The sequence below is a fragment of the Sinocyclocheilus anshuiensis genome, unplaced genomic scaffold (genome assembly GCF_001515605.1).
Source record: "Sinocyclocheilus anshuiensis isolate Anshui unplaced genomic scaffold, SAMN03320099.WGS_v1.1 scaffold63, whole genome shotgun sequence".
Classification (NCBI taxonomy): domain Eukaryota; kingdom Metazoa; phylum Chordata; class Actinopteri; order Cypriniformes; family Cyprinidae; genus Sinocyclocheilus; species Sinocyclocheilus anshuiensis.
Window position 1 is genome coordinate 2,935,825 of NW_015552625.1, and position 13,826 is coordinate 2,949,650.

The following is a 13,826-nucleotide window of genomic DNA, read 5'->3' on the forward strand; positions in this document are numbered from 1 at the left end:
ATATATGCTTGATACTATCGTTTTTCTGTGTATACACTACCATTCAAGAGATTGAGGTTGGTAAGATGTCTTAATTAATTAATTTATTTATTTGATTAAAAATACACTAAAAATAGTAATGTTGTGAAATATTATTACACATATTATTATTATTTTTATTGTTTATATTTTAATATGCAATTTATTCCTGTGATGGCAAATTTTCAGCAGTTATTATTCCATTCTTCAGTGTCACACGATCCTTCAGAAATAATTTTAATATGCTGATATGCTGCTCAAGAAACAATTGTTCTACTTGATATTTTTCTGGAAACTGTCAAGATTTTTTTATTAATACGTTTAGCATTTTTTAAAATTAGAAATCGTTTATAACATCACAAATGTCTTTACTGTTACTTTTAATCGATTTAATGTTTTCCTGCAAAATACAAGTATTAATTTCAGACTACAGCAGAATAATACTCAGACTCAACTATCAAAGTGGGTGTGTTTGATTAATGAGGGGTGAAATGGACCTGTCATCCATAAAAAATGTGCGATATTAATCTCTTCAGGCACTCTTCACAGCTGTTGATAATCAATACTATCACTTTTCTGACGTAAATCAGAAAGTGTGTTCAAGCAACATACAAACTCAAAACAAGCGGTTTTCTCCACTTTTATTTGGTTTTAGATTTGAGACAATAAAAAATCTTTAAAAAATTGTTTCTAAACAATAATTCTGTATTACTTTTAAAATATTTGTTATTTGTCACTTTAAATGTATGTTCAAAATGCATTGACCCCCCCCCCGGCTGCTTTTACATTATGAATTTTTTATTTGTATGTGTGGGGTGTTTATAGAAAGAATAATGTAACAGGAAGAGGACATAAGTGATTTGCATAAAATGAGCAAGACCTGCTTGCAGCTCTTTGATCAACCAACAGGGGCGATTGGTTTGAAGAAGGGTGGAACTAGCACTATAAAGACTTGCATGATTAAGATATATTTATTGTACTTTTGGATTGTTAATGTACAAATAAAAAACCTCTGGAATTATAAAAAACAACACCAGAATGAACCCAATAACAATATAAGGTCAAATGGTACACAGTGATCTCCATGGTTTCACATCTGGATTTTAGGAGTGTGAACAAGGGCTTTTGATGTGGTTTCGCAATTCCCTGGTAACTGAAATATGTCTCCATTATCTGCTGGAGATGTCTCCACACTTTTTTTTTTCCATCTACAGTCCTTGTACACCTGCCAACAGCACTTTCTCTCCCCATAGGTTTTCATGTCTCTACTCCCTACTTTAAAAACATTCCTGTCTATCTCAGAACAAAATAAGTCATGGTGCAACCAGCTGAAAGCCAGGTGGAGCTTTTGGACAGTAGAAATATTCACCAAAAGCATGGTCAACAAACCAGAAACTTCACGTCCCCACTCCTTACACAATAAATATGGTTGTAATTTACACAATTTAGATGTAAGAATGGACTGGTAGGGAGTAGTATATGCACTATTGCACATTCTCTGTTTTTAAAATGTGTGTGTGTACATATTAAACCCGTAATAATTTACAGAAAAAAGTGTCTTAGAACTGAATAAAAGATGTACTGATCTGTTTTTCTTCCATTGTGTGTTCTGTGATCCCAGTTTTGTTGCTATTTTGTGCCACAGTGCTTTGGTTTCCTACAGCAGGATGTGTGATTTTGGGGATGCTTGTCTTTTTTTCAACATATCCATTCAAACAACACTTCAAAGCAATAAACAAGAAGGAGGAAATGGTTCTTGTGGGTCTTATTTTCCTCTTGGACAGACTACATTTGAAGTGTCTCATACTGCTTCCAAGTACAGTTACTCTGTGTATTACAGCAAGGAAAGACGTGTGTGTTATGGAAAGAGATAAAAGGTGATAAATAGAGAGCAGGAGGAGCAGTAGCAAATAATCTTATGTCTTTTCCTATTTATACATCCTAATTTATAGCACAGCAGCTGATGTGGCAGGATTAACCTGAACCTGAATTGCATGCATAAAGTAGTTATATATTTATAGGAGATATTACAACATATATTATTATTATTATTATTACTATTAAACCTATTATTGATCAAATGCACATTATTATTCTTTAGTTTGGGTTAAACAAATCAATTTTGCTTGGTTGGAACAGCAGCTACGCTAATTATGTCTCTATTTGTTTCTCTGTTTTTGCCGTAACTCAAGCTTCAGTCTGGATCCAGAACACCTGAGAAGAGATGATGCCAACCCCTCAGAGGACCTCAGATGATGCCAACCCTGAAACAACATACAGAACTACCACATTTTGCTATAAGTTTGATTGCATCATATAATAATTGCTGTTAATAGTGTTCATCATCTGTTTGATTACGTCTTTAATTGATTTTTCCGTACATTTCTGCCATATGTAGGCCTACATTAACCGACAGTCACCACTAAGCTACCACTAAATATTGTAGAAACTTAATTTGCTGTAAAGTTGCTTTGCAATGATTTGTATCGTGAAAAGTGCTGTATTGTTGTTGTTGTTTCTGTTTAATTTATTGTTTAAACAGTAGATTAAAAATAAAATATAGTAATAAAATAAAAAAGTAGGCCTAAGTGATTCAAATAAAACACTAGATATTTATAAAATACTGCTTGTCTTCAGTACTCATATTGCTTGTCTAATAAAATGATTGATATAAGCGATTCCCCAGTGAATAATCGTGAAAGAGATTCGGTTGTGTTTTGAAGTGAGTTATCATTACTCTCATAAGATGAATGCAGGGAGCACCGGGTGTGTGCTTCCCCGATGCTTTCTCACACTCACACGCCAAGTCTTAAATTCATGTGTGTGTGTGTGTGTGTGTGGTGTGTTAAGAGTTTTTTCAAACTGTAAGTACTAAGCTGAGGCATTGTGTGACATGAAAACAGAGGTAAGCCTTTTTAGATTGCATATTATAACTGCTTATTTATTTATATGTACCAACACGGAATAAAATCTTTTGCCAAAATCGCCAATAGACTACTTTGCGTTGTGCTTTTGAACTGTAAATACGTAAACGGACGTGAATTGTCGAGCATTGCGTTTCACGCAGAGATACGGCGCACTCTCCTCCCTCGTAAATAATTTAACCTGCGGCTTAGTTTAACTTGTTGTTGTAAAGATTTTATATATTAGTATATTGTATATTTGTAATAAGTAGGTAATTGTGACTAAATTATATGTTTTGAAAAGTCGTGAGGTGGTAAAGTTTGTTGGTTAGTCAACAATATCTAGCTGTTGGCATTGTTCTTGCGTTTATCGAAGAAAAATAATTTATATTATCATAGTACTGACGGTGTTCCCTGCATTAACTTTCTAAAATCTACTAAACGAGAATATTAAATGTTGTGGAAGACCGAGAGTTGCCTTGGCAGCTGGTTTTACAAAGTGAGCTGACAACTTTGCTAATCAACTAGCCACTTAGCTAACTAGTAAGAGGAAGAAGTGCGGGCAGAGCTTGTGAGCCATCTTGTGTGTGTATTCGCTTACGATTTTTTCATTACTGGATGGATATATTTCATTGTAAGTCCGTGGGGCACGAAAATATTTCGAGGCCATACCTGATGTGATAATAAAAAGAAAACAATCGTACACACGGAATTTCTGCGCCAGAATAACAGAACTGAAACATCTTCGGTGGTTTGCAGCTGTTGGTACCGCTTGGCAGGTAATGCAAATAGGAATTATTATGATTACATAACACTAAACCGGGATATTTAACCAGCAGTTTTTATTGGTAATTTTAGAAAGTCCTGCTGTTTTTTTTATGCGAGACATACAAATGACTGAAGCAGAATCTCGATAAACCCATATAGTTTTCTGTATGCTGCAGGTTAGTGATAGGGCATTTAATATAATTAATTATTTTAGATTATTAATTAGATATTTAATTAAATTAGATTTATTAATTATTATGTAGCACTTTTTTAATCATTAAAATGTTAGGTTGTGAATGTATAAGTACAGTAGTTGTTGTACATGAAGTAAAGCAGGCATTCCCAAACCTTTTTGGCAGCAGAACCTCTTTGACCTGAGTGTTTGCTGGTACTCCCTGAGATTTATATTTTAATAATTTTATTTTAATAAATGAGCAACATATTTGTAGTTCTCTGGTGTCAGTTAATGGTCACATGACATGCCAGTAAACATAAAATATTAACTTTTTTTACACATTTTATTTTAAATTATTTATATTAAGTTTACATTTATACACATTATTTTACATGAATTCTTTACATGAATTTATACATTTTTATCGACTTATGAACTACCTGCAGTTCCCTCATGAACCCCCAGTTTGGGGTCTACATAAAAGTATGTAAACTTTTGCTTGTATGAAAAGTTAATTTTACCTTAAAAAACATATATATATATTAAAAAACCTTTAACAAATTTTAGGGAAGTTTTTTTTCTTTCTATAAATGCACACAGGAAGTGAACTACAGACTTTGGCCTGTATTACTGGCATCGACTTGACGTGGTGAACTGTGAATTTTGTAATTAAACACTTGTGCAATTGACTAATCCTGAGGATGTGACGTAATTTGGTTGACGTAACACATCTGCACATCTAAATGCATTTCAACTTCTGTTAGTACCCATTTTAAGTTACAATATGTGATAAAGGTCTCTAGATGTTTTACTGTGGTAATCTCAAGTGTTCTTTCTCTTTGTTACAGAAAAAGAGATGCACTATTACAGATATGAAAATGCAGAGGTCAGCTGTTGCTACAAATACCTCATGTTCAGCTACAACATTATCTTTTGGGTAAGTTAACGTTTGATACGTTTTTCACTGCAAATCATGTTTAAATGGCCACCCTTCCAGTTCTAACATTAGATAAGGTCTTTTCTGCCACTCTTGCTCAGATGACATGATCTATAGACCGGCCCCACATTTCATGATTATTTGTTCCACTTAGTTTCACGCTGTGTGCACAGATGTTTCATACTTTCTGTGTTTTCATTACTGGGTGGGTCATTTCACAGCAAGTGAACACCCACAGCTGATACTTTATATATCAAGAGAAAAAGTCAGCCTGACGACATTCAGGTTTTCATATTTACGTCAACAGGAAACAGATTAACACTAGCGTATTGCTGCAGTAGTTTGTGGTGTCTTCTGTGGGAAGCATGGGAGGTTTCTAAGATAACAGCGTCTAACCTATTTTCCTGTTTTCAATACTGAACATGGCTCCTCCTGTGAAACAAGCATTGTTATTACTGCACAGTGTGCTATGAATATTTCATGACCTGTTTTAGATATGAAGTGTTAAGTCTAACACTTTATTTTCCATACTTTTAAAGCTTTTTATCTTTAGTATGTTAAAAAATTGTATACACTACTGTTCAAATACTGTTAGATTTGGTTTGACGCATATTAATCTAACGAACCTCAAACTTTTCAATGGTAGTGTATTTAAACTTTATTATTGCAAACAGTGTTGCTTTTGCCTAATTTCTTGGTGTTCATTAGTCACATCTGCATCGTCTGCTTTAACCACACACTCAGTTGTTTTGTCTGAACTTGACTATTCTGATGCAACATTTAATCATTTAATTTCTCCTTAACCTCTTCTGGTTCTCAGCTAGCTGGAACAGCGTTCATTGCAATTGGCTTCTGGGCCTGGAGTGAAAAGGTAAGTAGACACTTGTGAAACTTCCTATATCAGTTATTTGATATTATCAAAAAAAAAAAAATGCAGTGATCTAAACTGCATAACTACCTACATACACCACTGTTAAAAGTTTGGGTCAGTAAAATGTTGTATTATATTTTACAATATTACAGTTTTACTGTATTTTTGATCCAATAAATGCAGCCTTGCTGAGCATAAGCGATTTCATTCAAAATAATAATAAAAAAAAACTTATCAACTTCAAACTTTTGAATGGTAGTCCGCAATTAATCTGCAAAAAAAACACTGCTAGTTATGTAGCTGTGAATGCGTTTTAGTGACTCAGGGAAAAACAACCAGTGTAAACTCTTTGTTCCTTGATTTGCCCACAGGGTGTTTTATCAGATCTGACACAAGTTACACGTCTGCATGGTTTTGACCCAGTTTGGGGGGTGCTTGTTGTGGGCACAGTCACTTTCATTTTGGGTTTTGCTGGGTGTGTTGGAGCTCTCAGGGAAAACATCTGCCTTCTTAAGTTTGTAAGTATTCATACTTTCGATGTGATACTGAAGCCATCACATATGCTGGTCAATTCTAAATAAAGAAGTCTCCAAAGAAAATGTTTACATGCCTTGCAGTGCCAGATCTGTACAAGATAAGAACTCGAAGATGTGTTAATGCAAACAGTTTCCAGACATAAAAATGAACAAATTCTATTATACTGTCAAATGCTGCTTTTTGATTTTTCGCCTTGCTTCTTGACCTTGTCTTGCAGTTCTCTGGAGTCATTGGCTTCATCTTCTTCCTGGAGTTGACGGCTGCGGTGTTGGCGTTTGTGTTCCAGGGCCAAGTTAGGGAGTGGATCAATGATTTCTTCTTGGCCAATGTAAAGGCCTACAGGGAAGACATTGACCTGCAGAATCTGATCGACTCTCTCCAGAAACTGGTAAGTCTGAGAGAGTTTTTAAGTATAAGATAATTTTCATTAAATAAAATGAATGCTTTCTATTTACTCAACTTGCCAACCACCACATACATATTATACGTGAAACGGTTTCATAAAAAAAACAAAAAACCTGTATGCTTCACTACTCGCTTTGTACATGTCTTTTCACAAGTACTTGCTTAAATAATTAATGTTTAATTAAGTATTATTTAACCTGAACAAAACCATAAAGAGAATGAAAAATCCATAGATAGCTAGTAGTGGACACATCGCTTTTATGTTTTCTCAAATAAATGTTTTACATTTTCCAAAATGTAAATTATGATTGGTGTAATTTGGGGGATTTTGATGAAGCATATGGCTTAATGCTTGTGAAAGTCTGGTTAAAAGGTGGCCATAAGAAATTCCATCACTAATACATATGCACAATTGTGGATAAATTGTTGCAGGTTCTGAACGTACATGTTTCCCCCCCCTGTAGAATCATTGCTGTGGAGCTAAAGACCCCAACGACTGGAATCTAAATGTGTATTTTAACTGCACAAAGGATAACCCCAGCAGAGAGAAATGTGGAGTGCCCTTTTCCTGCTGCATCAGCGACCCTGCTGTAGGTTCTTCTCTTATTCACAGCAGCCCTCCACAGAATAAAAGATAATTTCAGCATGCTGCACTCTCATAAAAGTACTGTTTAAAAGAACCCATTGTGCTTTAAACTCGAAGGCCAAGTATGTGGAAGACTCCCTCTGCTTGTGGTGGAATAATTCACCCTTATGGCATTCCAAACCTGTATGACGGGTGTATTTACAGATGTTCAAAGAATTTTAACTTGTATTTTCAATTAAAAAGTTAACTGCCATTATACTATTAAACAGCCAATATATTATTAAAAATTATTTTTTTTTGTCTTCCACGGAGCATGGTTTTGTAACAACATGAGAGTGAGGAAGTGATGACAGAATTTAGATTTTCCTGTGAATCCCTTTTAACATGCTGATACAGTTTTTTTCTGGAAACTAAAATAGTTCATATTGACCATAAAACTTTCTCTTGTGCACAGGTTATGACTTGTTTTGGTTTAAATTTATTAATGCATGGATTTTTTCCCCCCATTATAAATCACTTTACAGTGAATATAGGCCTAATTTGAATGAACCTATGACTTTTCTTTACAGGATACAGTGGTGAACACGCAGTGTGGATATGATGTTAGAATATCTGGCACACCGGTGAGTGCATTTTGAACATTTGTACTAGAAAGACGGGTATTTCATTCTTTGCCATTGTTGGCAAAAGTTCTGCTTCAGTACACGTTCCCTTCCAAATGTGAAAGATGTAGAGCGAGTTCATGCTTCAGAAAGTGGAATAAATTAAAACACTTGTCAGCTTCTGCGCACCAGAAAATGTAGTTTTTGAAATTAAAGTCAAGTTTCCAAGGTTCAGTTTCTCTGATGGGAGCACTAATATCTGTCAGTATGAAAATGGCATTTTCACGAATGGGGCATGTTAAAGTTGTTTTGTTCTTCCGCTCTCCTCTCATAATCATTCTTTTTTTGTGCTCTGTTGGTAGTAGGGAAATTGCAATTGGGAGAGCAGAATACCTGCAGAGAATAAACTTGTAAATTTTTATGTGTTGCACAGCACAATAAAATGCTCTTTCACTAATTGCATAACATTTTCTGTCACTTATTTTGTGAAACATAACACACTGTATTTATTTTTAAGTCTCAATGGGGCAACACCATTTATGTCAAAGGATGCATGATGGCTTTAGAGGAGTGGCTTCCACGCAATCTCTACATTGTGGCTGGAGTCTTCATAGTCATATCATTGCTACAGGTATGGGATGTACTAAAGAAAAAAATACTGCATGGAAAATATATTTTACAGCTAGATGTCACTCTCGGCACTTTTATTTTCACAGAGCAACCAAAAGCTTAAAAATAGCAAAACCACTATTCAAATGGTTAAAGCAGGGGTTCTCAAAGTTTACATTCAAAGGTCCGAATCTGAATTCTCATGAACGTCAGAAGGTCCGAAATAATTATTACAAAACTTTTTTTTAATAAACATGCTTATAACTTTATATAACAATTCAACTTTATATATGCTAATTATCATATTAATGACGTCATCAGGTTGTACTTGCGTTTACTCTCTTAACTGTTACATACAGTATTGCATTTTTATACAACTAAATGCCCTATAAAGCTGATCTCATTTACATATTTTCTGTTTCTGAAATAGTACTCGCAGTCAACTGAATTGCTAAAATCTTGAATTATAACTGCAATACGCTGTTATACTGCAGTGAATTATATTACTTTATTTTATATATCATGCAGCACAAACGTCCGTCTGTGTTACAAACTGTGCATATTTACTGATAGGTTTTTGGAAACACTGTTTTGTACTCATTCATTCAAAGTCTGCTGTGGTTTGGTCCGTTGAATGTGCTACTAACTCTGCTGGTCGAGAGAGACGAGTTGTGTCGGGAAGGTGAAACCTCGAGCTTCCGAGGTGAAACCGGTGACATTATTCTACTGAATGAAAGCTAAGGTTTATCCAAAATGTTGCTAGTTGCTATGCGCTTTGTCTTACAAAAAGGTTGGTAAACACTGCAACACTGGTTCGTGCGCCCCTGTGTGTGTGTGTGTGTGTATGCCATGGAAGTCTGAGTGATACGAGTGCACTTGAAATACGAAGTGGAAGTGGAGGCAGGTCCGGATTGAATTCCCTCCTGGTCCAGATCCGTACCGGAGTCTGGACTTTGAGAAGGGCTGGTTTAAAGTATTTTAAATTTAAAAACACTAATTATGATATAAACATTAGAATGAAGTTGTAGGTCCAGGAAGGAAAGTACCTGTCTGCATTTCTACAGTATGTGTCTTTAAAACTTAGTTTTGAGGTTAATCTCAATGTAATGTTGTGTCTTGTGATTTTGCTTCTAGATGGTGGGAATCTTCTTGGCAAGGACGCTGATTGGAGACATTGAAAAAGTCGAGTTGAATTATTACTGAGCTCTGACGTAACTGAAAGGGAGCTAAGGGCAATGTATCGAAAAAGTCGTAGACCTACTTTTATTTTTCTGCGTCTCTTTTTGTGGAGAAGAGGACTCTGGACCATTCACTGGACCACCTTTTCAGCATTTCTATAGACCACATATTGAATACGCAGCTGCCTAAGTTCACTTGGATACTGTCACATGTGTGCCTTGTCTCTTCTTCAAGTTTACCTCCAGCCCTCTCCCGATTTTTATTTGAATCATTTTTTTTTTTATAGAACTACCATTAACCAAACATTTGTATTTTTGGGACCACTATTAACCAAGCTGGGTATACATAGTGGCAACATAATGGGACCATAACCTGTAAACTAACCTGAAATGTAATTGTAATGATGTGAAGAAGTCAACCAAGCTTTGATTACTGAAATGTATCTATATGGTCATGTTGCATACACTCAAATATTGTGTACTTTTTTGTTTTGGGGAACTAAATTAGGAATTAGTACAAAAGCACAAACTGGAACAAATTTAGGATGTTTTTAAGAAGCAAGTTTATTTTTCCTTAGATAAAAAACATGCATAAATTAAGATAAAAAAATTATCCTCTCATAGTAAAAAGTGTAATGAAAGAGAACAATTTTTACGCAGTTTTAACTGCAGTAAATACATATTTTTAACATTTGTTGCGTTTGTAACTTAATCTTTCTGCAGACAGAAGTTCTGCATTTAATGTCAACTGCAAAGAGTGCAGCAGAAAACTATTAGGATCTGACCAGAAGTACTCGCATGTAAACAGAACATATTGAGAATGCAGCTGGGTAGAAATCAAATGTCAGTGAATCAAAAGAGACGTGAGCTGATCCATTTGGTCCTACATAATGGAGGTAAGATGCATCAGTATGTATCCTTTTTTTTTGTTGTTTTACAGTAAGCAACTCGCATGCGCTTTTTTTGGTCATTCTGTTAATGATAATTTTAACGGAATATTGCACATTTGTAAATGGTCACTTTCTACTGGACCTGTGCAAAACTTTTAAGAGTCACTGAAGTTTGATGGTAGTCACCATATGGCTTATACTGATGTCAACATTGCCTTGAGATGCCAACATTTACCTCCTTTTTTCTACTCTTGGTGACTTTATACAAAAATGCAGATTGTGCCTTTTCTCTGGCATTGAAGATTTCATAAAATGTGTTGTATACCATGTTTAAGCTGGACAGAATCATACCCATGCTTAGCCTTTTTTTACGGGTGTTCAAAGAATGTTTACTTTTTTGTGTTTTCAATTGAAAATGTAACTGCCATTACAGCACAAACTACTTAAAATACATAACATAACAATATTAACATGTCTTCACACTTGAATTAGCCAAAATGCAATATGCATTCTTACATAAATGCAAACACCTGCCTGTCTACACTCTTTCTATAGCCCAAAGACTTATCTTTTTGAAGTTCTATCGTAGTATACTTTATAATATGACCTCTGAAATTCTCTTCAATGCAAAAAGAAAATTATATATATAAAAAACGCATTTAGTTCATCTTTTTAATTCAGAGTGCACTATTTTGTCCCTTTTTGGAGTGTCTTGTCTGTGCCACTGTGTAGTGTTAAAGCTTGATAGAGTATTTACTAAAATGCAGTACAGTCAGTTTCCCTGACCTTGCTGCAAGAGCCTCCTTTTTCATGAAGGGATGTTTTTTGTGTTGGATTTAGATGTTATTTGTTGTTGGATATTTGTTATCTTTGTAAATATTTTCTGAATTCTTTTCAGCATTTTTATATTCAATAAAAAAAAAGAGATTGACATTATCAGCCACACTGTCATTTGTCTTCTAAATGAAATATGCTGGTTGATGAAGCTCATACCAGCTTTGAGCTGATATGAATTATGCTGAAAATTTTGACATTGCATTTAAAATCCATATCCCATTCATATTTAAATGTAATTATGTAAAACATGTTGCCATCTTTCTTTTAAAGCAGTTCATCACTTTGCACAACACAATACACATCCAGACAACTTAGTAAAAACTTATCAGTAAAAAGCAATAGAGTTCTTGAGTTTATTTCAACAATGTCTTAAGCTCACCAAGACTGCATTGATTTGATAAAAAATACAGTAAAACAGTAATATTATATAGAAACATTATTACTATTTAAAACAACTACTTAAACTATTTAATATAAAAATTTTAATATATATTCAAATGTAACTTGTTCCTGTGATGGCAAAGCTGAATTTTTAGCAGCCATTACTGCAGTCTTCAGTGGAACATGATCCTTCAGAAATCATTCTAATATGCTGATTTGGTGCTCAAAAAAGATTTTTAGTCTTAATAAATAGTCCAGCTATGGAGTACACCCCAAGATTCTAAAATGTGTCCTTGCTGAATAAAAGTATTATTAAAAAAAAAAAAAAAATCTTAATGATCCTGAACTTTGAATGGTACTATACCTTTTAAATGCACATTCCTGTTCTTTTTGTGCACAAATAATCAGTGAAAAAAAAAAATTTAATTTTAGAAATGCATCACATTATGGAAGTAAAATGTGTAGCGAATATCTTTTTGCACTGATATTTACGAACGTATATAGATTCATTTTCTTCATAAAGAAACAATTCATTAAAATAATCGAGTGTTGTAGACGTATGGGAGAATGACTGGAGCAATTAAAAGTAGGAACGTTTCCCCAGGGCTCTATTAAAAAATTGCCTGGAGCAGGGACAAAAAACAACCTAAACAATGTAACATAAAACCAGCCTTTAAAATTCAAACTTTGCTCTGGGTTATGACATCCAAGCATCAGATTTTCAGGTCAGAAAGGTCCACTTCTTGAGAAAACCTGCAGTGCAGTACATTTGCCACAAACCTTGTGTCTTTTCAGCCCATAAAACTACTAAAGCATCTCTCTTATTATTTAGTAGTGGCATTTTCCAGTTCAAAGTGACTTGGACACACTAATTACAAGCACAATCATGCTGGAGAAACCTGGAGTATCCTGCTCAATGGTGATAAAGCAGAACTGGGATCTTGGTAACTTCGCCATTTCACGGTCACCTCTACATTAGATTGAACACCTTTGACAATCCGTCCTAATAAAAAGTCCCATTATGGCCTTTCTGGCAGGGCAGATGGAGTGGGAACATATTGCGAACAAATAAAAAAGACCATCGACCCTCTGTAGGGTGATGTGCACATATTTTGCTGGGTCAGAAGTATAGAAGATCTGATTTATCTCAGTGGAAGATACAGAACGACTATCTCTCTCATTGAAAAAGCTTCAGTACAACTAAAGGATGGACTGAGGAAACAGTCTTTTCCTGTTGTTGTTAAATCCGTCCTTCCTTAGTCACACTTTCTTTGGATGCATTGTTTCAGTGTCCACACTGGTTCTTATTTACATAGCTTTTTGCATCACATCCTATTATAAAGAACAGAAAATAATAATTCTATTTCAGATACATTTATGCTTGCACTACATGAATGCATTTGACTAAATAAATAATAAAAGAGCAGAAAATTGATCGCTAATGGCTTTTCATACCCGGATCCGTGCACAGTTCCTTTGCATCAGGCTAGTTTGTGTCTACACATTTGCACATGATTAGTATAATCTGCTTCATTTCATATATTTTACCATGTTTAAAATCAGAATTCTACAAACTTTCCTTAAAAATCAGTCTAGGAAATGTAAAAAAGCCTCAAAGTTGTACATATCACTGTATAATTTGTATAATCTGCTTCACTTAACATTTTAACCAAGTTTGAAACCAGAGATTCAACATATTTTTCTTAAAAATCAGCACAGAAAATGCAAAAAAGTCTTTAAAAGTTTTACGCAGCGGTGTATAATTTGTATAATCTGCTTCATTTAACACAATGTACCTTCTTTAAAACCAGAATTCTTCATATTTTCCTTAAAAGTCAGCACAGAAAAAGCAAAACAAATAAATAAAAAAAATCTTAAAGTTTTACGCATTTCTGTATAATTTGCTTCATTTAACTCATTTTTACTATGTATAAACCGAGAATTCTTCATATTTTCATTAAAAAATCAGCACAGAATATACAGTGTCACAAAGGTCTACACATTTCTACGTAATTAGTATAATCTGCATCCTTTAACACATTCACAATGTTTAAACCCAGAATTCTACATATTTTCCTTAAAAATTAGCACAGGAAAAAAAGTATTTCCGTTGAGGCCTGATCATAAGG

The 13,826-nt window shown here is 34.4% G+C and overlaps 1 protein-coding gene across 2 annotated transcripts; it reads left to right on the top strand.

The window, feature by feature from the left end:
• The first annotated feature begins 2,839 nt into the window (after window positions 1-2,839).
• On the top strand, window positions 2,840-10,056 carry LOC107666530 (tetraspanin-14-like). 2 transcript variants are annotated; one of them, XM_016457916.1, is made up of 9 exons: window positions 2,840-2,923; window positions 4,713-4,801; window positions 5,622-5,672; window positions 6,044-6,190; window positions 6,427-6,597; window positions 7,079-7,204; window positions 7,770-7,823; window positions 8,320-8,433; window positions 9,546-10,056. In XM_016457916.1, the coding sequence occupies exons 2-9, from the start codon at window positions 4,721-4,723 to the stop codon at window positions 9,612-9,614; spliced, it is 813 nt and encodes a 270-aa protein (XP_016313402.1). In that variant the 5' UTR covers window positions 2,840-2,923; window positions 4,713-4,720; the 3' UTR covers window positions 9,615-10,056. The 2 variants fall into 2 exon arrangements, with proteins under 2 accessions (XP_016313402.1, XP_016313401.1); XM_016457915.1 differs by lacking the exon at window positions 2,840-2,923 and adding an exon at window positions 3,235-3,700.
• Window positions 10,057-13,826: the final 3,770 nt, after the last annotated feature.

Bases quoted from the DNA above. Each gene is read 5' to 3' on its own strand.
- LOC107666530 (XM_016457916.1), top strand. From the start codon at position 4,721: ATGCACTATTACAGATATGAAAATGCAGAGGTCAGCTGTTGCTACAAA. The intron at 6,598-7,078 runs GTAAGTCTGAGA...CCCCCCCTGTAG, and splicing joins TCGACTCTCTCCAGAAACTG to AATCATTGCTGTGGAGCTAA. The intron at 8,434-9,545 runs GTATGGGATGTA...TTTTGCTTCTAG, and splicing joins TAGTCATATCATTGCTACAG to ATGGTGGGAATCTTCTTGGC.